Source organism: Amblyomma americanum, chromosome 9, assembly GCF_052857255.1.
Source record: "Amblyomma americanum isolate KBUSLIRL-KWMA chromosome 9, ASM5285725v1, whole genome shotgun sequence".
Taxonomy (NCBI): Eukaryota; Metazoa; Arthropoda; class Arachnida; order Ixodida; family Ixodidae; genus Amblyomma; species Amblyomma americanum.
In genome coordinates, this window is record NC_135505.1 from 110,551,605 (window position 1) to 110,577,946 (window position 26,342).

The 26,342-nt window shown below is 46.3% G+C and overlaps 1 protein-coding gene across 1 annotated transcript; it reads right to left on the reverse strand.

Moving 5' to 3' along the window:
* Positions 1 to 15,563: 15,563 nt before the first annotated feature.
* On the reverse strand, positions 15,564 to 23,303 carry LOC144104054 (TNF receptor-associated factor 5-like). The gene is made up of 2 exons (XM_077636837.1): positions 22,960 to 23,303; positions 15,564 to 16,902 (listed from the first exon to the last, which is right to left on the reverse strand). The coding sequence occupies exons 1-2, from the start codon at positions 23,242 to 23,244 to the stop codon at positions 15,799 to 15,801; spliced, it is 1,389 nt and encodes a 462-aa protein (XP_077492963.1). The 5' UTR covers positions 23,245 to 23,303; the 3' UTR covers positions 15,564 to 15,798.
* Positions 23,304 to 26,342: the final 3,039 nt, after the last annotated feature.

Here is a 26,342-nt window from a genome sequence, read left to right on the forward strand (position 1 = left end):
GATTTCAGCTCAGTGAGGTTTCAATGAACTGGCTGCAGCGCAAAAAATGCGTCTGCGAAATTCGACTGTCAAATCAAAGCCTGTTGGTGGCACTAGTGTCGAATTTTTCCATTCATACTTTAAAGAGCTCAGTAGAGCGTATCTTTCTATTTTCGCTGGAATTGCGGTAAAGGAAAGCAGTGCCGCAAGGTTGTGGGCAAAGCCAGACGTTGTAGTTTTACTACGGAAATAAAGCAGCAGCTTAACCACCTTGGTCTGAATCATCTCTCGCTCCGCCTTCTACGAGGGGCTACAAGAGGAAAAGTTGAACTGCTCTCCAAATAAAGGGTGGTGGTGGCGAAAACTTTAATGGACACAGGGGAGTTTACGACACGCAGGTCCTTGGGCCCCCGCACGGCCCCACTGCACTCAAACGTTCATGTCCCGGAGGCTCATGACGCTGGCAGTCCGGCCTGTGGCGGTGGCTTGCTTGGCCGGGTCCTCGGAGCGCAATAGGGTCTCCCAAGCCTCCCAAGTGGTAAGGTGTTCCAGCTAGGCCCCGCGGGGGAGGATCCGCCGGGGCACACCGGCGGCCCCAACCTTACACTAGATGAGGACATTTCTACCTGGGAAGTTAAAGCCGCTATGCAGAAACTACGCACCCCTTCGGCCCTAGGGTCAGACAAAATCAACAACAAGATGCTTAGGAATCTCGGCGAGCGCTCCATACAGGCTATAACAGACCTATTCAACAGGTGCTGCCAAGATGAAGCGCTACCAGCCAAATGGACGCCCGCCCGCATAAGCTTTATTCCGAAACCAAGCAAACCTCTAGATCTAAAAAACCTACGCCATATCTCCCTCACATCATGGCTAGGCAAACTGTTCGAACATGTGGTCCTAGAACGCCTACAGAACCATATCGACGATCACGACCTACTCCCCCACACGACGATTGACTTCCGCAGTCATCTGTCCACACAGGACGTTATGCTTCAGGTTTCGGAAGAGGCCCTCCACCCCAGAAATGCAAAACGCACGCGAGCAATACTATCTTTGGACCTAACCAAAGCCTTTGACAACGTCAACCACTCCGCCATCCTAGAAGCGCTCTCGGCACTAGGAACCGGCCCGCGCACCATCAAATACATTTCAGCTTTCCTAAGACACCGCACAGCAGAAATCTGCTTCGGGTCTCTCTCCTCCTCAACCTTCGCACTCGACAGCAGAGGCACCTTGCAAGGGTCAGTCCTCTCGCCGCTGCTCTTCAATATAACACTCATTCCCATGACCAAGGCGTTAAATGCAGTACCTAATCTCTCGCACTCCTTCTATGCCGACGACATTACACTGTGGATAACCACAGGAAATGCCGGAGCCATAGAAGAAACATTGCAGGCCGGTGCCAACCTGGTGGCAGCGCGTGCTGCAACCGTCGGCCTGGCCTGCTCCCCTACCAAATCCGAGTTACTCATTCTTCGACCACCGAGATGTATGACGGACCTAGGCCCCCCGCCTCCAATAAAACTCACGTTGGACGGCACCCCCAACCCAGAAGTGGAAAAGGTCCGAATCCTAGGCATCCTACTCCAGAGCAACGGCAAGAACACCGCCACGATAACCAAACTCACAAACACCGTCCATCAGACCATGCGGCTCATACGACGAATTGCCAACCGACACAGGGGCATGAGAGAACATGACCTCCGTCGCCTAGTTCAAGCATTCGTCGTCAGCCGCATAGTATACTCTCTCCCATATCTCTTCCTCACGAGAGCAGAAGAGAAAATCAACGCCCTGATTCGCCAGGCATGCAAGACCGCACTCAACCTCCCTCGGCACACCTCCAACGAACGGCTCTTACTCATGGACATACATAACACACTAGCCGAGCTTACAGAAGCTCACCGGACGGCACAACTTGAACGTCTCTCCTCCACCCCTACAGGCCGCAGCATCATTAAGAACCTAGGTCTTAACCCAACCAACACTCTCCGGCCTACATACCCCACTCCCGGGGCCACCCAAAAGCTTCTAAAAGTACATCCACTCCCAAAAAACATGCACCCAGTCCACCACCAAGCTCGACGCGCAGCAAGAGCCCAGGCACTACACAAACGTTATAACCAACACACGGAGGCTGTCTACGTAGATGCCGCGGCATACACCACTCAGCCGGCCTTTGCCATTTCCGCAATCGGCCACAATTTTTCCCCTCTAGCAGCTGCATCGGTCCTAACGCACATCTCGCTAGAAACCGAAGAAGCTGAAATTGCCCTTGGGATCTCCTCCACCACTGCCACACTCGTATTTAGTGACTCAAAAACCGCGATCAGAAACTGACTGAAAACTGTCCCCATTGTGGTGCTGCACCTGAATTGTGTGACGCCCGGCTACAGCCTCCGTGAGACGACGCTTCCTAAGGTAGGCCTGCGATGGGACGTTGAAGCGACTATCGCAAGTGGACTCTGGATAATTGCTTTATCGACAACTTTTGCCACTTTTTAAGCGAGGCTTGTTTACGCTCCTTCTTCTAACTTTCTCTCACTTGCTCATTATGCCTAAAGGAAAGCATCTCGAATAAAAAAACTGCTAATCAATGTCCTCGTCTCCGTCACGTACCCACGTTCGCACGTGTTAAAATGCCTGTCTCCCATGCTGTAGTTTGAAAGAGCCGTCTTCATCGTCTTCCATCCGTGCGCGTGGAATGGTCATCAGAGGAGCATACAGCAAACCGCATGAAATGGCGGGAGATTAGAAGCAGTGAAATTCAGCAGTGAAATTCAGAAGACCTAGTGCTATCGCAGTGTCATCGGGAAATTATAATTAAGCGACCTACAAACATTCCTTGCTCCGAGTCTACTCTGTACTTAGCATTTAATCTAAGTGTCGCCGTATACGCTACTGCATTATTTTATAAATATTATTGGCGTCCATTATTTTTCGTTCACAGACACAAATAATGCGTTGTCACGTTTTAGCAGTGCATATCGATAACAATGAAATGTTATAAGTGCAGGGCACATGTATGCATGCGCTCCGTGCCAGAAGTAAAGGCAGAGTGATATTTTGGGGCTCAACTCGTAGCTGTCTCGGGTTTGCCTCACGTACTAGCTCAAACAACAAACACACCTGCACGTGCACACACAATAATATAAGCATCTGGCCTGTCGTCTAATAGGACCTTGAGGGCTTGTCTTGTTACTGTGTTTATTTCTTTAATGTTCATTACTCGGTAATATCGCCAGAAGTTGTTGACTACAAAAAATAACTAGTTTTAAAACGACTGTTAGTGAGGGTGATGCAGGGCCAATGATGTGAGGGTGAGGGTGAGGGAGGGCCATGGATTCAAAATTGAGGGTGAGGGAGGTAAGGTAAAAATGAGGGCATTTGCCCACCTCTGGTCTGGGAGTACCTCGTCCGGGAGCATCTCGAAGCTAACGTGGCCGACGCGCCGCCAGGCTTTATGAGGACCGAAACAGCGACAAATGAGCTTTTCGGACAAGCCTCGTCGTCGAAGAGGCATCAATACCCAAACCTGGTCGCCGGGATTGTAGGAAACTGCCTATGCCGAAGGTTGTAACGGCCCAAATCTATATTATTACTGTGCGTTGTGGAGGCGTGCTAGTTGACGAGCCTGCTGGGCGTCTTGGGCAAACTGCTCAGCGTCGGCCGAAAGATGGTCATCGGTTGTGCAACGGAGTATTGCGTCGAGCATCGTCCGAACCTCCTCGTCGTAGAGGGGGTGAACGGTGTGAAACGTGTCGTCTATTGGACTGCCTTATTATACGTGAGTGTCACGAATACGGCAGGATCATGTCCCAAGTCTTGTGATGGACATCGACATGCATCGCCAGCATGTCCGCCACGGTCTTGTTAAGCCGCTCGGTCCGCCCGTTAGTCTTGCAGTAAGCAGTAGTTTTGCGATGGGTCGTACCGCTGAGCTGAAACATTTCGGCTATGATCTTGCCGCTAATGACGTAGGTCGGGGCGCCGTGCCGAAGTACGATTAGTTTCACGAAGAAATCTTCAACCTGGGACGCTGTACCACGAGGTAAGGCCTTGGCTTCGGCGCATAGGGTGCGATAGACAGTGGCAATGATGTTGCACCGGTTGTTACCCCGAGGACAAAAGGAAAGGGTCCAAAAGGTCAATGCCGATCTTATCGAGCGCGGCGCGCGGTGGTGAAATAGGTTGGAGGAGTCCCGGAGGCATGAGGCCGGGGTCTTACTGCGCTGACATTGCCGGCTGCTCTGGACATAGCGTTTAGCAACAGTTCCAAGATGGGGCCAGTAGAAGAGCTGTCGTATTCCGGCAAGCGTGCGAGAGTATCCCAAGTGGCCAGAAGTTGGTTCATCGTGGCCCACAGAAAGGATTTCCTCTCTCTCGAAGAGTTGTGGGGACGACTAGGAGGTCAGCTCGCGAACTGGAACCAGGGTTGTTCTTATGGAGCACGCCCCATTGTAGGGAAAACGGAGACCGGTGTCGACATAAACATTTATGTATGGTAGCCGACAGTTACCAAAACCAAACAGCATAGGGGAAGTTTTTTTATTTGTGGTTTTCATCAATGCGAGATTAATAGGGCAATTATTTTAAAGATAACTGATTGGAAAGCGGGAGAAAAACAACCAGATGACGCCGATGGGATCCGAATTCACGACCTCCGAATTTCGCATCCAGTACTGTACCAACTGTGCTGCGGTGACGGCTGCCCAATCTGCTTTGGGGTGTATTTATGCGTAGTGTAACCGAACTTTGAGAGCGTTCACCAGCGACATCCTTTGTCCATAGCGGCGTTCATATATAGTACGTCCTGTATTACCACGAGTCCAACGTAGGAACGAGATAGAGCGGTGAGGGCGGAAGCTGGGCAAGAACCCCGGTTTTATGTTATCTTTAGCATAAACACTGCAAGAATCGAGGCCCTCGTTAGCTATTCAGCAGACAAGAGAAAGGAAAAGAGGGGTTCGTTATGACATACATGACTGATGCAAACACTCACCGAAACCACTCGCATAGCAGATACATTCGGACTTTCTTCACGAAATGGGATGCGTACTAAATAGCTAAAATATTCGCTTCCGAAAAAAATGTATCAGCTTGCCGACACATCACACCAATTTCTGTCCTCAGTAGACCCACATCTCAGATCAAGACTCCCGCCCAGAAATCCTCGCCATCTGGAAACACTTCATCACCGACTTCACCTGAATGCTGCATTTACAAACGGCTTGCGATACCGTTTCGGTCAATTGGGCTGTCCGCTTTGTGACAACTGTGGCTCGATCGAGACTTTAGAACATATACTGCCTGAGTGCCCTGGGTATGCTGACGAGCGTGCGTACTATGAACATTCCATGCAGAATAGCTCTCCCCGGTGCCTCTAACAATGAACATTGTTTCAGATCCCTTAGCCTGCCTTAGGCAACAGAGACGAGCAACAATGACCTTTATTTAAATGATATTAAATTATTTAAATGATATTAGACATATTGGCAAGCCCTAATTTCACTGTGCTTGTTAGCCTCATGCATACTTCATACAGTGAACTTTGTCGGCCCATTTGTCGGACTACGCACTTCATCATTTCATATGTAACGTCATAACGCGCCAAAGCACCTTAGTACGCATTTAATGGCTGCATTTTTTCTTCTTTCTTTTTATTTATTGTATTTCACCTTTTACACCCCGCTCTCCTTCCGCCATTATCTCCAAAATTCCCTTCCCCAGGCAGAGTAGCATGCCAGCGATTTTTAAGCGGCGGCTAAATTCTCTGCTTTTTCATCGAAGGGTTTCTCTCTCTCTTACACGAAAACCAAGGAGCATAGGGGACGCTTTTTGTAATTTGGTGTTCATCAATGGGAGGTTAATACGGTAGTTATTTTAAAGATAACTGATTAGAAAGCAGAAGAAAAATAACCGTATGCCGCATGTGGGATCCGAACCTACGACCTCCGAATTTCGAATCCGGTGCTCTACTAATTGAGCTACGGCGACGGCCGTCCAATATTCTGCTTTCGGGAGTGATTATGCGTAGTGTAATCGAACCTTGAGAGCGTTCACCAGCGCCACCCTCCTCCGTAGCGGCGGACGTAGTACGTCCTGTATTATCACACGTGCCACGTAGGAGCGTGAGCGAACGGTGGAGGTGGCAACTGTGCGAGAACTCTCATATACTGCCTACGGCATCATGACTGCCAGAATCGAGGCCCCCGTTAAGCTATTAGCATACAAGGCAAGGTAAATGAGGGGTGCGTTATGATATAAGCCAACGTAACTGAAATCAAGTTCTATAGACAAACGTCTATAGCATTGGCATGCCATAAATTTTTGGGATATCTATAGACAGCCTATAGGCCTATGTCTACTGGACCAGTAAACTTTTGTCTACAGACTCTCTATAGACAGAAATCTACAAGAAGTGTACGGCCATAGATCTATAGGCCGTCTATAGACTGTCTATAGGCCTGTGTCTATTAGACTTTCAGTACACATTTGTCTATGACTGTCTGTAGACAAAATTCTACTAAAAGTGTATGGCCATATATCTACATATTTTCTATAAACTACTCTGTAATATTTGCCCATAGAAATTCTATAAACAGCCTATGGACTGTCTAAAAAAATTTTGCAAGCGCTGATTCCTTTGCAGGACACAGGCTGCCGGGCTACACTTCGTTTCAAGTTCCTGTGCAAGTGCCGAGGCCTTTTACATGAAATCTTGACAACGTTCAGGTATCCGTAACAACAAAACTGCAGGGGTAGGGGGCGGGGGGATTTGTAACACTACTACATATTACAAGTATGCCAAAGCCTAAAGTAGGGTTCGGCGCGATGTCGCATCTTTTTGTACATGTGTTGCGAATATTCCGCGAGAGGGCAGTGACTTAGGATGGGTACACGTATTCGACAGGAAGCATGCTGCAGGACATGTGTGACAGGCATGATTTAGTTGTATGCAACAGCACCGAGAAGTGTGAAGGGCTCATAACATGGGAGGCGGGGAGTCTGCACTCGACGATAGATTATGCACTAATGTCACAGAGGATGTATAATAGATTAGGGGTAATGAGCATGGATGAAGATGGTTCCAGAAGTCTAGGTAATGACCACAAGCGTATCAAGTTGAGCTTCATAAGAAAAAGCAATGTAGGACTGAAGCGAGATGAACAATCAGGGGGGAATTTTTACTCAGAAAAGCAATTGGAAGCAGCAGCCAAACAAATCGAGGAAGTAATTTTTGAGGATAGTGAAACAGAATGGACTTATACCAAATTAACTCGATTACTGGAGCTAGAGCTAGCTAAGGTGCGAGTAAAGCTAAAAGGGAAAAGATGCAAACCCAAGAGTTGGTGGGATGATGAGGTCAAGAGGGCAATAGAAAAGCGCAAGGAAGCATCCAGGGAACACAGATATTCCAAGAAGAGGGGGGAACCAAAACCCGAAGTAGACAGAAAATGGGATACCTTCATAAAGTGTAGAAGGGACGCATGCTATTTGATTAAGGAGAAAATTAGAAGAAAGGGTGCCCAATGGATGTCAAAAGTAAATAAAAAGGATAGAAAAGCAGCCCAAAAATTCTGGAAACATCTAAATGCAATGAGTAATAAAACTAGGCTTGAACAAAGGTTTATTGCTACAGATGAGGGTATTCGACTAGAAGGGGATGAAGCAATAAAAAACATAGGAACATGGATGACGGAAAAATTTTCAGCAAAGCACGTGGTTCATAATTTATCGAAGGAGGATAGACCGGTTACAGCAATAGCTTCACTTGAGCAAGGAGAGTGGTAAAGGGCAGAGAAGAGGGTTCCTAGCGGCACATCAACAGGACCAGATGGTATCCCGATTATGTTGATAAAGAAGTTAGGACCAAAATCCAAGCAAACATTAATACAGGTAGTGAACAAAATGATAGTGGATGAGAAAGTTCCCGATGAATGGCGATTAAGTAGAATGAACATGGTATATAAGGGAAAGGGGGACAAAGCAGACGTAAGTAACTATCGTCCCATAACAGTGACACCTGTGGTTTACAGGGTGGAGATGCAAATTATAAAGGATAGACTGCAGGCTTGGGTGGAGACCGAGGGGGTGTTAGGGGAACTACAGAATGGGTTCCGGAAACAAAGGAGGTTGGAGGACAATCTATTTTTATTGACACAGTGTATAGAAATTGCGGAAAAGGAACATAGGCCCTTATGGCTAGCATTTCTGGATATTAGGGGAGCCTATGACAACGTTACTGATGAGCATTTGTGGGACATACGGGGCACATTGGATGTGGGAAATGGAGTAATTAATCTTTTAAAAGATATATAGAGAGGTAACAAAGTGCTCATAAAATGGGGAAAAAATGTATCAGGGCCTGTAGAGATACAGCGGGGGCTTAGACAAGGATGTCCTCTGTCCCCTTTGTTGTTCATGTTGTACCTGCAAGGGTTGGAGACCAAGCTAGAGGGGAGCGGACTAGGCTTCAACCTATCTTTTTTCAAGCAAGGGGAATTGATTAAACAGACATTAACGGGACTAATATACGCGGACGATATAGTGATAATGGCTGACAACAAGGAAGACCTGCAGAAGTTGTTAGACATATGCAGTACAGAGGGAGATAGATTAGGCTTCAAGTATAGTAAGGAAAAATCTGCAGTCATGATATTTAATGAAGAGGGCGGCGAGCATAGAATACAGGAGTTCGTGCTAAAACTAGTGAATGAGTACAAGTATCTTGGGGTGTGGATAAATAACAGTGTTGAGCATCTGACAGAGCATGAAAAATATGTAATGAATAAAGCTAGTAGGAATGCAGCTGTCATGAAAAATAGGGCACTGTGGAATTACTATAGGTATGAGGTGGTAAGAAGGATCGGGAAAGGGGTGATGGTCCTTAGCCTGACCTTCGGTAAAGCGGTCCTGTGTATGAGGCCAGATGTTCAAGCAAGGCTGGAAATTAGGCAACGGGGAGTAGGGAGGTTAGCTTTGGGAGCACATGGCAATACACCAAATCATGGGGTACAGGGTGATATGGGATGGGCGTCTATCGAGAGCAGAGAGGCTAGCAGTAAAATAGCATTTGAGGAACGATTGAGAAAGATGGAGGAAAAGCGGTGGGCTAGGAAAGTTTTCAGATACCTGTATATAAAGAATGTTGACACGAAATGGAGAAAGCGAACTAGAAAATTGACAAGCAAATATCTGGACAGCAGTAAGGGGGCAAATCAGCAATTATCGGTTAAGAAAAAGGTTAAAGAAACAGAGAGAGCTTTGTGGAAAACAGGGATGCTGACGAAATCGGCACTGGGAACATACCGGACCTTTAAACAGGGAATTGCCAAAGAAAATATCTATGATAATTGTAGGGGAAGCTCTTTGAGGCCAGGATTAGAGTTTTGCGGACTAAGACGTATAGAGTCAGGTACCACGAGATAGACACGTTGTGCATTGCGTGCGGAGAGGAGGAGGAAACGGCTGAACACTTGATACTTTTCTCTAAAGGGCTTCACCCTACAGTGGAAAGCAGCGGGGCTGACTTACCCAAGGCATTGGGGTTTAGGGATAGTGAAGGGAAAGTGGATTTTAAGAGGTTAGAAGTAACTAAGCGAAGGTTATCTGATTATCTGGCTAAAAGCAAGACAGGAGTAAAATTTCACAAGACATGGCTAGGTGGCTTGAGCCACCGCCTGATGTAAAGGGTTCAGCCGTATCCATCCATCCATCCATCCATCCATCCATCCATCCATCCATCCATCCATCCATCCATCCATCCATCCATCCATCCATCCGTCCGGTTTTGTTTTATTTTGTTTTGCTTTGGTGCACGCCGTTAGAAGGGGACTCAGGCCTTTTTGGTTAGTCTGCCCATTCGTCCTTGTGGTTTCCTTCCCCGCTCCGGACGGCCGGGCTATCTGCCGGCCTCGACCCTGTCCCCTTGGCGGATTGCGAGACCACCTAGGGAGCAACTCGTGGGTAAGGGAAAACGCTGACATCAGTTCTGAGCTTTTCTATTCGTCAAAACTGATGAGCCGCAGTTAGCAGTTTATTTCTACGTGTGGAAAGGGGCGCGGGCATCTTCGTGGTGTACACGCGAAGGGAGCCGCGCCCGTGTGCTTTGGTCTCTAGCTACTCCGAGCTGGCAGGCGCTCGGTCTGGCCGAGTGCGGAGAGAGTGACCGTTAAAAGCTGGTGCGAGGCGCGCCAGTTTGACTGTTGGGACGCGGTGTCCCTCGCCTCTGTGCAGGCGGTCGGCTAGGCCGGCCGCGGATAGTTGTGGCCGTATACTGACTTTTGTTTGTACCCATCTGTAAATAGCCTGCATAAAAGTTCGTTTCGCCTGCAAGTCATATCATCGAGAAGCCTTCAAGCGGTGCATCCAGTTTCTGGAAATCACCGGACCAACACCACCGGCAAACCTTTACTCCTAATAACTATTGAAAAAAACTCACGCAATAAAAACACATATTCTTTGACTGGCAATGTATAATGCGCTTTCGTTAATATTTGGAGTGGTCTAATTATTGTAGATACATAGGAGGTGGGGTGAGACTTTGTTTTGTCAAAATATTCAAATTTGAGATTTTTCGGTCATTTGACAGATAATTTCTTTATCTTTCAGAAAATATATTACACCCGGGTATTCGCGATTTCAAAAAACAATGTCATTTTTCCTCGTCACGTCGAACAGAAAAGTGGGTGCACTTCGACGGGGTCTCTTCGTTTCGGATACTTGCAAAACTTCAGTGCTCTGAAGGTTTTGATCACAAACTCAGGTCTTGGTTTCGGTTTGAAATATGGCCTTGTTTGTGAGACATTTTTCAGCCACTAGGGCTCCTCCTGTAGCTCTTCTGTCAAGGGAAGTTCTGATGAGTAAGACGGCATTCAGAGAAGCGTTTTTTTCTTAAAAACAACATTTTTGGGGGTTTGTTTACCTTTTTCTCGAGAACTATATACGCGAGCAAAATTTTTCACAGCTGTTATAACATTTACATAACAATAACATGAATCAATAGCCTAAGTGCTTTGTATTTTTCTCGCCAACATTCATATGCGGCAGTTTTGTTCCAACGACAAAATAAAAAAAACACACAGATATAGTTTTTGTTGGAAGCGCATAATTTTAGTTCGACTTCTGCAAAGCGTTGGTTGTTACTTTCGTACAAAACTGCAACACGCTGCGGAAAGTAGATTTTTAAGAAAAGGGTACATTAGAGGAAAAAGTAAACAAAGATAAAAAATTCTAACCAAAATTTAAAGCTAGTTTTCAGCTCTAATGCAAACTGCGTCTATCTTTTGAGTTCCTTGAATATTTTGCACCTATAGCTTTTATTACAACTGCTGTACACTAGGCTTACGAAACTCCTTTCCGAAGTCTCACTCTACCTTAAACGTTTTTTCACTGTAAACGCTGGAATGTGTGTCACCCTGGATAACCAGAGCAATATAGCGCCAATATAGAACAGCGAGCAACTTCCGCCTTTCGCATAATCTGCGGCGTTGAGCCCGTTTGTTTGAGTGCCGTCCTTTGATAGCATTGTTCATCGGCACTTCACAGCCTTCGTCGTCTTCATATAATACACAGCCACTATCCGTGTGTACACACTAATATGGGCTACAAAGTGCTGAAGATTGTTATCACTGGAACGCCATGCGACAGGCTAGCAGTATGATTAATTTGGCAATGCATTTACGGATTTATTGAATGCCAGCACACCGAAGTGCTCTTTCGGCTAGTGATCTAGATGAGCATGTGGAAGCTTGACGTACCTTCGCCCTTCGAAGAGCGGTAGTTGTTGCTAGGGGCATAAGTGTGACGTAGCGAGCATAGTCGCCAGAGTGCATTGTGATAGCGGATAAATATGGTTGCAAGGTATTGTTCTATGCGCCAAACACACTTAGCAAACTTTCGGCTTCATTGAAACGCAGGGCAGATAATGCTAGAGTCAAGGTAGGATGGGGTATGCCTCACGGCGTTAAATACGTGCAGCGTAAGGTCCGCGGGGTATACCGGACCCATTCTACATATTATATTATAATTGGTTTTGGGGGGAAAGGAAATGGCGCAGTATCTGTCTCATATATCTTTGGACACCTGAACCGCGCCGTAAGGGAAGGGATAAAGGAGGGAGTGAAAGAAGAAAGGAAGAATAGGTGCCGTAGTGGAGGGCTCCGGAATAATTTCGACCACCTGGGGATCTTTAACGTGCACTGACATCGCACAGCACACGGGCGCCCTAGCGTTTTTCCTCCATAAAAACGCAACCGCCGCGGTCGGGTTCGAACCCGGGACCCATTCTGGTGGGGCCATTTCTACGTGGGCCGAAAAAGCAGGTGCTTGGACTACGCCTTTCTAAACAGGAAAATTCGTTGGGTGGCTCCGATTCTTCGAAACTGGTCAGCGGTTGCATAACCTACCTGGTTTGTTTACAAGCAGGAAGAGGTATTTTCACGCCGAAACCATTGCATTCGAGAGGATAAACACATATATTGCTGAATCCATCCACCCTGATTTTTAAATTAATATTCGGGTGAACAATAAGACAATTCTTAGGAACAATTTTAGTTTCGCACTCAAAATTCTAATCACGTCCCTCGGCTAACATGAATCTGTAAAAGCTTTTCTTAACAGACTGAAGGTTTACGTAACCCGCCCGCGTACTCCGGTTCGAGCTCCGCCAGCTCCATCTGTCCGGTGAGCCATGCATTATGCAGCTCACGCATAGGGAGAGCTGTGAATTCGATGCTTGTAGTGTTCTTTTATATGCTTCTGCGGGGAGCAGATACAGGAACTCTAGATGCTAGCTTTGCTTGGGTCCCAGGCACATTCCCTCTCAGGAACAGCTGCCGGTCTAATAGTGAAACCTTTAGACCTGGTCGTCAAGTTAACGGGCGCTGTGTACATGGCACTGAGTTGAAGAGAGCTCATACCTCTTGACGCAACTTCACAGACACGCAAAGCTTGCGTTTTATACGCTTCTGGTGTTTCAAGTACATTTGTTCGCCTTGATTGCTTCATTCGACGTCCGTTGTAGGCTGCGATTTGTTTTCTCGACTCTGGCAGCTAGTTTTCTGCAGCCTTTTTACTCCCGGTAGTAAAACAATTTATTTGAAAGCCCCCCACCCTCATTATACAATTGTTTATAAAATTTCATGCAGGCTTCGCGCATGGGGAGTAGTTTTACCTGTTTTCTTCACCCTTTGTGACATTATTTGGCCAGTTATATAAGGCGCGTCACCGCACCGAAAACCATTCGGCGATAGCCTGCTCTAATTGGCGTTTCGCTTCTGCCAGGTCTATTTCAATTATTTCTTCAACCCTTTTATCAGTAAGAACATAGGCTTTTTGCAGCGAAGTTCAGTGTTGGCATGTTGCTGTCGAGCATACCCAGTAATTCTGGACAAAAGCATTTTGAGCGGGAAACCGTTTATGAGCGCAATTTTTTCACACAATGTGAGATTTCACTACAACAATTAATATATCCACAGATCTCACCTGATGATATTTTTTCTGTTAACGTTTTAGATGTCGTCAAAAGCGGTCCCCATTTGTTTTCTGTGGAAGTCTTAACTGTTCGGCGCGATCGATGGAAACACTTTAAAAAATTTTGCTACATACCAGAAGAATGGACCATTACCCTCAATATTTTCATAGGAGTGTCTTACAATTTTTCAATTTCCAAAAATTTTGCCCGAGAATGGTGCACATGGGCTTCAATAAAACTAAAAGTTGAAGACGAAAAGCAATGTTTTCAACCTTGATGGGAGCAGTTGTATTTCTGCACCGAGTGGCACGACAAGTTGATGTGTTTAGTCTGTCGCCAGTCTGTGTCCGCCCATTCATGTCCTGTGACGCTGTATTAAGCCTATTCTCCCGCAAAAGACGCGTTCATTGCTGAGAAAAGCGGCGATAATTGCTCCGTGTGCTTCATTTCAAACATGCAATGTTGATGGTCAAAAGGACTCTTTGATCACCGGCTGAAAGCGACTGGCGGATTTGTCTAGGCTCAGATATCCGCGAAGGTAAACAAGATCATTCACGTCAGTGTAGTTTGAGAGAATGGCTCGTATTCCTTGTACATGTGCTTAAATTTCTGCTCTTTTCAAGCTTATGAAAGCTGCGTACAGAGAAAGTACATTCTCCCCCCCCCCCCCAGTATGTAATAATCAGTCGATGTCGGCGAGCTTCAGTTTGTTGTCACAGTCCTTTTGAGCAAACTTACAAGAATACCTACAAAATGTGCAGTGCTCACAACCTTCCGACCTTAGGTTGTGGAATTAGTTGCAATTTTTTGGTTGGTTGGTTGGTTGGTTGGTTGGTTGGTTGGTTGGTTGGTTGGTTGGTTGGTTGGTTGGTTGGTTGGTTGGTTGGTTGGTTGGTTGGTTGGTTGGTTGGTTGGTTGGTTGGTTGGTTGGTTGGTTGGTTGGTTGGTTGGTTGGTTGGTTGGTTGGTTGGTTGGTTGGTTGGTTGGTTGGTTGGTTGGTTGGTTGGTTGGTTGGTTGGTTGGTTGGTTGGTTGGTTGGTTGGTTGGTTGGTTGGTTGGTTGGTTGGTTGGTTGGTTGGTTGGTTGGTTGGTTGGTTGGTTGGTTGGTTGGTTGGTTGGTTGGTTGGTTGGTTGGTTGGTTGGTTGGTTGGTTGGTTGGTTGGTTGGTTGGTTGGTTGGTTGGTTGGTTGGTTGGTTGGTTGGTTTATGGGGTTTAACGTCCCAAAGCGACTCAGGCTATGAGAGACGCCGTAGTGAAGGGCTCCGGGAATTTTGACTACCTGGGGTTCTTTAACGTGCACTGACATCGCACAGTACACGGGCCTCTAGAATTTCGCCTCCATCGAAATTCGACCGCCGCGGCAGGGATCGAACCCTCGTCTTTCGGGCCGGCAGCCGAGCGCCATAACCACTCAGCCACCGCGGCGGCTAGTTGCAATCTTTTCTCAGCAAAGTTGTGCCTAAGTAGAAATCCTAAAGCAGTGACTTGCTAAGCTTCCCTCCGCAGATGTTTAAAGAAAATCAGAAGAGCCCCTATTAGCAATGAATAACAAATGGCTTCAGTAATAATAAACCAGCTGAAATAAAAACTACTGGGGGCACTTAAGTATGCTTACGAGCTATGAATGCGACAGCTTGTGCACTATAGCTGTTTCCGTTGCTACATTTGTGGTCTGTGTAACTTAGTTCGCGTCGGTCACAAAATCACACACCATTCGGAGCTTCGAGGGTTAATGGCGATATATGCAGAATTTGTCATTCTCTACTTAACGTTCATAGACGTCCGCGGAAAAAAAAAAGGCCCTATTTTTGTGCAGACGCAGGTTCGAATCCCGGCAGGGGCAATAGTGTGGGGAGTTTTTCTCGGCTTGCTACCATTGCGACTGAGGGAAAGTTCAGCAATTTGGTTCGCTGCAACTTTCGGAAGACATTCGGCTTAATTTTCCCAGAATTGAAGCTAAAAGCACTGTAGTTTAAACTTTGCTTTGTGAAGGAAGTGAAGGCTTTTAGTCAAGGCTTGTCGTCGTCTTGCTTTGCTCGATCTGCCCGCCAATGGTTGCTCAGTAACCTTGAACAGTTCTCAGCGGCGAGGAATACATTTCAGTTCAGAAAAAAAGAACGGTTTAATTTTCGATTTTTAAGCATTTGCCGCAACAAATCAGGAAGTATACGACCGAGAAAACTCTGGCATATAATAATAGTATGAAGATCCTTTTTCACGCTAGTAACTTTGACCAAAGCCGCGCAGATCGTGAAATAAGAGACTACAGCACTGAATCAAAAGTTGCTTTCCTAAAAAATATTTTACACTATTACAACGTGTCTTCAGTCGAGGCGGATTATGGTAGCAGCTCGTATTTTACATGAAGCTGGTCGTCTTCTATGTAACCATCGCTTATAAGGCTGTTCAAATTAAGCGACGCCTGGAAGTGAACAGGTAAGTTGCTTGCAGATGTTGGCCTTTGAAATCTTTCGTAAGAAGGAGCAGGCAATTCTTCAACCACCCGTTCTGCGCCCTCCCCGGGGTGTAGGACGCTCAGCTTGACCTTGTGCCCGAATGGCCACTGAACAAAGTCATCCATATCACTCTTGTGCAGACGGAGCCATGCATGTAGTAGCACAGATTTGCCGTTCTTTTTCAAATAAACTCCAGGGGACAAGAAGTAGCCGCGCAAGTACACCATCTCGCCCTTGTAGAGAGCCGAGCCTTCCTCTAATGCGGTCGTTTGAAGGGATCTCACACTTTTTACAGAAAACCTGCAGTAGGAAAGTCCTACTTTTGTGTGTCGCAGAAAGGTCTTGATGTAGTCCACTGCCTTCTGACCGTTTTCATTCGACGCAGCCCTGAGTGCTTCCACGGCAGTTGCAACCTGTGAAAAGCAGCCTTTAATTTGGCTATTCACGTTCAGCATTTCATCCTTCAGTGTTTTCTCCAGTCTGTCTATGCTTCCCGAAAGATTAGGCGTACCAATCCTTTCAGTCAAGAATTGTTTGAGTTCTTCCTTAGACGCGTGGATTTCGCACTGGATTTGTGTCAAACTGTCCTGGTGTTGTCTTTCACCCACAGTGACTTGAGCTTCTTTCAGAGAGTTTATGGCGTGGGAGATTTCGTTCAGCCGGTCACCGTGCGTGCTGACGTCACTAACAATTCGCCCCAGGAATTCTCGGATTTCGCCCGCGTGTTCATCTAGCGCGCCTCTGAAAGACGCCGCTAACGCCGTCTCGTCGTTGTGGCCCGATCGATTTGCGCCTTGAGATCTGAGAATCTGCGTCGGATTGCACAGGCCCGATGTGAGGTGAGCGATCACGTTGGAGCAAGCAACGGTGGCAGAGCACTTGGGACAGCAGACAGGATGGTGTCTGCATTCGCGTTGGAAATGCTGGACGATTCCTGAAGCAGCCGCCACATACTGGCATCCACTCTCTTTGTTCCAGCACTTCACCTGCAAACGTAAAAGAGGCACCGTATTAATGTATTTAAATACAAATGCCGTTGGCTTGTTCTATCTCTACCAAATGATAGGGAAAATGGAACGTGCATTAAGCGACGGGCTTTAGTACAAGATGAAAAGGGCGGCTGGAAGACGATACTGAAGTGCTCCTTTCTATTCCCCGAAAGTTAAACTTCACGTTGAATACACTGACCCAGAAGTGTTCACTTGCAGCGTTCACACGCAAAACAATGTCACGTTACGCCTTATGTATTAATGGCAAAGCTGTCCCCTATCACCGAAGTCATAGTTTCCTAGGTGTAGTCATCGATAGGAATCTCTCGTGAAACCATTATGTGTACACCATGAGAAATAAACTAATGCCGATTTTCCATGTCCTCTCCTTCTTAGTGGGAAAGTCCGGGGGGTATCAGTGCGCTCGGTGGTACAACTGCACCGTTCACTATTTCTGAGGTACCTTCGTTATAACATTTCCATATTCAGCTACATTAGAAAAGCAAACATCGATGCTCTTCAAAGCACGCAAGCTCTCCGTATCTGCCTTGGACTACCTAGATGTGCCTCCACAGTAGCAACTGTTGTCGCACAGGAACATCCCATTACTGCATACAGTGTTGTTGACACCATGGTAGCACCTATTCGGCACCTCACACGGGTCCCCTATCATAATCTCGCAACTCTTCCGGTTAGTAGACCATGTGCTGAATTCGTCAAAGTCACTGACGCTCATCGTGCCTAGCTTCCATCGCAATTCACTCCTGCCTCCAGACCGTGTTCGCCCTTATGGAGTCTACATAAACCCCGGGTGCACCTTTCTATTCCCGAAACTGCGAAGAAAGCTGGTGTATCATTGACTGCTCTCAAAGCGATCTCGTTGGAACATCTGCATCCTAACCACAGTCACCGCATACCAGTCTACACAGATGGCTCAGTCAACTCAACCAGTCGCACGGGGTCTGTGGTGATTCCGGCGAGGTCCATCTTGATGAAGGTGAGGACGACCTGCCACACTTCCTCAAATGGTGCAGAACTAGCTGCCCTTCGGGGTGCAGTTGAGTCAATCAGCCAAGAATCTCCACATGAATTCTCAGTTTTCGCTGATTCCAAAGCAGCCCTTCGAGGCCTGCAGGCTACTCTACGCCGTAGGTCGCATGAACAACACGTTGCAGAGATTCGCTAGGTGCACCACTGCGCCATATTGAAAGGTCATTACATCATTTTTCAATGGCTTCCAGTGCACTGCGATATCAAAGCAAACCATCATGCGGACGAGGCAGCCCGATCTGCCCACAGTGATGGGCTTCAAATCATTATTGCTGTCTAGTACAAGCTGCAGTTTCTCCCGCAGCTTGAATTTTTCCAGCTACAACAGCTCTAATGTCATAACTGTAACTGTGGTTCTAGCTGTGATCTTATTCCAACTTCATCTCAGTATTTTCCCGAAAGAGTTCTGAAAACTATATCACGGTCTCTTGATCAGCAAGTTCATCTGTTCATTGCGGAATCGCACGCAGCCCTGAAGCGATATGTTTGCAGATCCAGATAACAGCGTATCTGCTACATGTTGTTATCTATGATATTGTCGCTGTGCTCCTCTACGCCAGTGGTACGGAGAACTTAACTATGTTACGTTGATTACAAAGACATGCTTTCTAACGGGTTTCAGACTATCTTGAATTATTTATCTCATCTTTGCGGTGTTTTAACATACATTCTGTAGATTTGTTTTTATTTGAAATACCCTACAAGCCCATACGACATTCTGTAAAGGAGGCATCACATTTCGAGAACTTTCTAACGGAATAGGCTGAACGATATGAAAAGAAAACGTAGTGCATAGCAAAGTTACAAGAACACATAAAAAAGAACAGAGTAGTAAACCTAACAACCAGGAAATAAGAAAAACCAATACGCAATAAATGTCAAAACACAAAAACAAAATAGTATGAAATGCTCGTAGCTCATGTTGTCAGCGCGTAATCAAACAAGTCGTGATAGAGTACAATACGTGATATGCTGAGTAAAATACGATAAATAGATATGGAAAAGAAGATGCAAAGCATAAAAGAAAAATGTAAGCACAAGAATAGCAGCAAAATAGATAGAAGAAAGCAGAAAGAAAGCCTGTCTCAATTTCCTTCATTCATTATACTTTTCTCGACTTGGTATTCGACCTGAAAATCACATCGCTAGTGATTCTAAACGAGCCTCGCGTCACAAGCATACCCATAGCCTGGAACCTATTTTTTCAAGCACAAATACATCAAAGTTTTCTTTTCTTACAACAACAGTTTCTGAATGGAATGCTCTACCGCAGAACTCTATGTTGCTCTCCAATCATTCTTGATATCTTCACTGCTGGCTTAGTAGCTGCACTGTAACCGCAATTTCAATTGTGTTTTTACATTTTTTATTTTGTTGCATCTGTATTTTTCGGTACTATCGTACTTGCTTTGCTTTTCCCCTGTATGTATTTCCCTCTCCTGCTTGGACATAGAGGATGCCCGCAGTATTCAATAAATAATTAAACAAAAAGACACCTAACGGCTGCAACAAACCAAGAACGATATTAAAAGATGTTACTGAAGGCATGTTAAGTGATGACTTCACTAAAATATGCCTTGAGTTCGTGATGGAAGGCATCTGTATGAGACAGAGAAGCGATGTTATCTGGTAACTCATTCCATGATCTGACTGCTCGAGGATGTGCTGATGACTTAAAAACTAATTGGTCGCCATATATTCTTGTGAAGCTGAGGTGATTGTGCAATCTTTTAGACGTCGAAAGCGGAACATCGGGGTGAAGCGAACATGATCTATGAGGTGAACATACTTGTGCAGTAGTGTTAAGAGAGCAATGCCACGGCGTGTGGCTAAAGACTGCATTGAAAGATCGGTTTTGATATGAGTGGTGCTGGAATGGTAGTTATAGTTTTTTTCTTAATGAATCGTGCAGCCCTGTTCTGGATGGACTCTAACCTGCTGACCATGTTATGATAAGGAGGCCAAAGGGGGGAAGCGAATGTTTACGAATGTGAGCAGGAGAAGTTCTGAGATTACGGCATGGATACCCTAAAGGCTTTGAGGCGATGGCGCATATGGATGTCATGTGGAAGGACCATGAAGGATTTCAAGAAAGGTTAACCCCGTGTCCATATGCGCATATGCGAAGAGAAGCCATGCTACTAATAAACAAATAAATTTGGCGCACCTTACCCGCCCCTGTCCTAGTGCTAAACTAAGTAAAACGCGCCGATACTTTGAACTTGTCTTGCGCCACTCTACACCAGCAGACCTACTTACGCGACGCTGTTCGAATGATCCCCACTTCCGATACACTTTGTTTCGTTTTGTTTGTGTTGTTTATCGACCCAATGCAACCCAGGCAATGAGGAACGCCGTAGTGAATGGCTCCGGAAATTTTGACCACCTGGGGTTCTTTAACGTTCACTGACATCGCACAGTACACGGGCCTCTAGAATTTCGCCTCCATCGAAATTCGGTCGCCGCGGCCGGGATGTAACCTGCGTCTTTCGGGTTAGCAGACGAGCGCCATAACCACTGAGCCACCACGACGGCAATTTCTGATACTGCGATGTGGTCCTGGCCGTAATAATAGCTCCTCTTTCTGAAGAATCGCAAAGGTACGATCAAGAACTTGGACTAATTCTGATTATGGCCTCGTGCATAAAGTGCAGTAGTGATATCTGATCGCCTATTGTGCTTCTGGCAACCGGAAACCATCAATACACTTTTTTGAGCTCGTACTGTGCAGCTAACGCGGTCAGAGTATTTCATGACATACACTCCAAAGAATTACTTCTGCGGAATCTGCAAAAAAAATAAGATAGCTTTCAAAGCTGGCCCTCCCACGCACATGCAAGAAAACTACTCTATAAGGTAGCTGCGAGAGGTCGTGCAAGTAGACGTGGGCAAACTGCATCGCCGCGCCCAGTTTAGCAGCGGATTCGCACGCAGTTAGTTGGCTGCATACAGCGAAGATTCGAGCACTACATTCGCAACGCCCGCGTGATATCTTTCATGCCCGCCTTATCAGAGCCCTGGCAGAGCAGAGCTGCTTCCTATAGCAGTGTGCGCCGAGAGCCCTTCGGTCTCTTGTGCAGAAATAGATTGTTCGTATTTATCTTAGCGAAAGAGTTTGTCTGCAAAGCACGTGACTTGCGCTTTCACTTGCGCTATCTGCCGCGACAAGAGTGCGATAACCTTGAGACTAACTCCATGCAGACGCGCCGTAGCTAGGGCTCCGCTTGTAGGTGATCTCAACGGGTCCATGAAGCGCCCTGCTATTGTTGGATATATACAAACCAAATAAGAAACAACAAATTCTTCTAAAAGGAGGCACTCAAGTTAAAAAGCGTCGACCTGTTTTCATGATGTGGAGATCACCCTTATAGCAATGGTCTATAGACAGTCTATACACTTATCATGGACTCTATTGCCTTCCTATAGAGTTTTTTTCACATTCTATACACTGTGTATAGAAAAAAGTCTACTAAAAGTGTGTGGCCGTAAAACTATATATTCTCTGTACACTGCCTATAGGATTTGTATTGTCTATAGACTGTTCTCTAAGGTTTGTCTATAGAGAGTGTATAGACTTTACAGGCAAAAGTCTAAGGATGGTCCATATAGACTGTCTAAAGAAATTTTGTAAGAGCAGCTACCTTGAAGCCCTTAGCCTGGTATCACAGATGGTCCAGATCTGCAGATGCAAGGTGGTGCAGCGCGACTTTTCCAAGCGGCACAGCAAACAAGCCCAATATTGCAAATGAATGGTTTCTCACTGGTCCTTTGTGGGGCCGGTATTTGCCGATATATTTCCAATGTTGGGCCAATTTCCTGTGCTGTTTGTAGGCAGATTTCGTTCGTTGCAGTGTGTCCTTGGTGGGGAATCTCTCTTCCTCGTTGATTTGGATCGGACTAAAGAAACAGTGCCGTTAAACCCGTGTCAGCGATTAGGTGATCGTCAACAGTAATGGATTTATTAGCTGCTTGATCCGACGCTAGAAAGCGCCACGATGTAATTAGCCCACCGCTAACGTGTTTCCTTGATCCTAAAGTGAACTTGCAGCTGTGCGTTGACAGCCAAATATCTTGCTGATTATGGAGACCTTGATTGCAATTCTGGTGGTTTTGCTGCGCATTTCGAAACGGGGCCGCCGCGGTGGGGAAATAGCAATGACGGTATACTTATTGTAAATTAATCCTATCTTTTTCCGCCGAAAATTGCGGAGAAGAGCACAAATACGCAAATTTTCCTGGTAACGCATAAAGAGAGGAGAAATGTATGGTATTTGTAAAAATTAAAAACTGAACTGGACAAAGATAAAAATGCAACTAAAGAAGTAATCGTGTGAAAGCGGGAAAATTTCCGCCACATAAACTCTTTTATAAGCCTGGTATTTAGTACACAGCAGATATGTTCTATATAACGACTAAAACCACAACGGACACAAGACGGAGACCTGTGTTGTCGCTTGTCTCCGTCATGTGTCAGCTGCGGTTTTAGTCGTTATGTCTCACCAACTGGCCTGCAACTTCACTCTCCTTATGTTTTATGCCCTTTTGGCAGCAAACGCAGAAGAACCGCACAGAATTTAACTTTTCATTTCTCATTTACTTCTCCTGTCGACTATAGATGACATTTTAAGAAAATGGCAAAAAAGCAGTAGCAAAGGTACCCCCAAAACCACACACGCCGAGGAAACTTCGCAAGAATGGATGCAATAATTTGTAACAATACGATCCGGACAGCGGAGTTGCCGAAGGGCCTGACATGCATGGAGGCTTCGTATACCTGTTGGCTTGGTAGACAGCGATCCAACTGCTGGTAGTGCTAGGGACAGTTGCTGATGAAGTCGTCCCAGCGCAATAAGGGGAGTGTCTACACACCCGCAATTGTTAGCCGGGTGTCTCATGTTTCTCGTTACCAATATTCTTCCGATTACCCCGAAACCGAGTTCGTGAGACACGAAGAACATTCTTGGTGCAAGTGGAGATTAAGAGGGCTTTTTTGTTCTCGCTTACCTCTCTTCGGAGCAGTTCTTCGGAAGCCGACTCCCTCCAGTCGACAAGTTCATCTTGGCACTCGTATCCGTCGAGCGGACATATGTGCAAGCCTTCCTGAGAGCACTGCTCGGAGCAACGCGCGCATAGTGTGTGGCCACATGGAAGCAACGCACTCTTCGGCCGGACCAGTCCGCAGGCACTGCAAACCCTGTTGGGAGGAAGAGGCTTAACAAACCTCAGGGGCCTCCAGTCCAGTTCGTCGGAGAATCCGACCAGCGTGTACTGCTGACTTCCAGGAGTCATGTCGAAGTGCTTCCTGCAGTTAGGCCTGAAGTGACTGCATCTTACGCCCAGTCGAGGTACACTCTTATCTGTCCTCCTCTTCCGTGGTTGCCAAAGAGACAACCGCGCAGTTATCTGATACCTCTCGGTTATCGCACGAAGCGGCGCGCAGCGCTCAACTAATCAGTTCTGTGCTATCTGCCCGCTGGGGTGTTTCGTTCACAATAAGTCATCCGCAACTGTGGGCTTAATAAACGCACAATGATTTTAGCACTCATTCACGGCCAGCAGATGCGAATATCATCGCCAGCACGCAAGGGAGTTGACGCCTAACGCAGCTCCAAAACCAAGAACTCTTATCAATACTATGGAAGACTCAGCTTTCCCCCTATATTAAATCGTGCAGCAAAGAGTCCACCAGCCATGCGAACGGGATTCGGTTCAACACTTGAGGAAATCTAGAGGACCCCTTTTCCGACGTCTCTACCGCACGGCTGTCGCCAGAATCATTCGTGTTGTGTGTTGAAATTGTCATATAGCACAAAGGGCGACTTTTTATAGCGAATGAATAGGGGATATGCAAACGCGTGAATGCGCTTCCCATCACATGACAGTGTTGGCGAAGGTAAGAATTCAGAGTTCTATCAAGGGACCTGTGAGGGTTGGGGATCTTAGTTGTGGGAATGGAATTTATGAAACGTTCCTTTGGAAGACTCGATCACACAAGAAGGCAGTCCTTCTTAGTAAGGCAAGACCGGGGGCTAGTTGGTGCTTCATAGTGAGTCTAACTCACTTTGTTGACGCAACGCGTTTCGTCCGCTCCTGTTCTTTGTATGCGGAATCTGTACAAATTAGCGCGATATCTCCACCAATCCTTCTTGTTTCGTTTCAACTGGAAAATCATGATCGGCCACCATTTCTTGGGCAAATTTGCATATGCAGGCGCTCTTTGAGTGCAATTATAGCTGCTTCGTAACAGTTGAGGAGGTGTACGCTACTGCACTGGCACAAAAGGGAAGAACATTTCCGTCGTTGTCATCATCATCATCATCATGCAAGATTTCATTTACTTATGTAGCCATGAATTACATGGAAAGGGCTGTGAAAAAACCAGCACGTGAAAGCTGGAAGTACCAACTATCCGAGGTTACACAACGCAACATTGGAGAACATACATATTGGTCAATCGCGGGCAGGAACTAATCAGCAGTGAAAATTCGTTGAAGAATAAAACCAAAACACATTGGCCACTGCACACAGAAACAAAGAAAACTAAACAAAGCACACTGAATTACGTAGATGTGCAATGGAAGCAACGAGACAGTTACACAGAAAAGTAAGCCAGACAACCGTCTCTGGAAAATAAGTATGTTCATGCGCACATAAGCATACACCATTTGCAAACAAGATTATTTGAAGGAAATTATTTTTGTCAGGCGTTTTAATAATGACCATCACACGTCAACATTTTGCGTCTCAAGTTTGTTCAGAAGGCGCGGTAATCTTTTCGATGTGCTCTGTAAGCCAAATTTTTTTTTTCTACGGGTTGGAATGTTCCAGAATTTAGGTTTTCAGCTTCGCTAGGTTGGAACATTGCGTGCGAGGTAAGCAACCTCGCGTAGGTTACCAAAATCTTTTATGGTTTCTTTTAACATCCTTTCTTTAGTTGCACATCATAGCAATGAAAAATTCTGACCATCTCGTAATATTCAAACAAATGAGCCTTGTGGATCCGAAAATCAGGATTGCAAATGGACCGTAATGCACGTTTCCGGAGGGAAAAAATTGTTTATTTACTGTAGTGGTTGCCGCCCTGACAACCTGGGCGTTGTTTACGCGTGACATAAAGAAAGAGATTAGCACAGCGATTTAACTCTAGCGGGAACTGAGCTTGTTTCGCACCTCTAAATGTACCGCGGCAGCATTTTACCCGCCCTGGCAGTGTAGCCGAGTAAGTCACGAGATAAGAACCGCCTTCTAGATAGTGGTGATTTCGCGGCTTCCACGCCGGTGAAAAAAAAATTGCAGTGGTTTAGCTCTGGTTAAACCTGGAGTTACGCGATAGCTACAGCTGGCCGAGTGGAACTTGGTCACGTGACCAACCACGTGACGAACCACGTGATCAGCCACGGCGCCGCGCCGCCGGCAGCTTCTCCGCACCACGTGACCAACTCCTCCTCTCAGCACGCAACGGGAGGCACTGCCGTCGCGCGCCATCTGTTGGTGCAATGACGTACATGCGAGGAGACGGATGAGGGAGTGGTTTTAGTGGGCGCTGCCTTCCTACTCGGTTTTATTTATTAATGCTTCTGGGATTTTTCGCTCACTGCCAACGACGCCGACGACATCGGCTTTTCTGCGACACGGGGCCCTTAACGCGGTCGCGTTAAAAAAAAAAAAACACCTCATTACCCACTACCTCTCTTCAAATTGCGGTCAACGACTGGAAGCACCAGGAGCACTTTTTAACCCTTTTTCATTTTAGTCACGACAGTCAATATAGGCCATGGGGATTATTGTGCAAGTGGCCCAAAAATAAAGCGCTGCATGAGAGAAGAGAACAACTGGAACTGCGGGCAAAATCTAGCGCACGATGAGAACTTTGGCAGGGTGCGCGCGTGGAAGATCCTGCTCACCAGTGCAATAGTCCTACGATCCCCTTATCAGCGGCGCCAGCGTAGGCGGCCCGTTTTTCTAACGACGCGCGCTTTGTTTTACTTTTGCCGCACCTGTACTCATAGTGCAATGATCCCAGCTAACGTTCTTGCCTTTTGCATATTGAATAATGACTCAGGAATAAGGATATAAAAAATGAAATGCGATATAATAAGACTTATGCGGCGCAGTCAGATTCAGATGGTCATTGACAGATTTGTGTTAAAGAAGCTATATCTAACAGTGGATTTTCACTCACATCAATGACGATTAGAGTGCAACTGAATTGAACCTAACCGCGCGTTATTTTTATCAGAAGAACGTGAAGGATTTCATCACAAAAGCCGCTTTTGAAGTTTCAGGAGACCCGGAGATTTGCTTTGCTAATTCTTTGATTATTCACGTTCTTTTTTTCCCTATACTAGGCTGGTTTGATAGAGGTGGCTTTATTGCGCGTTTTCCTG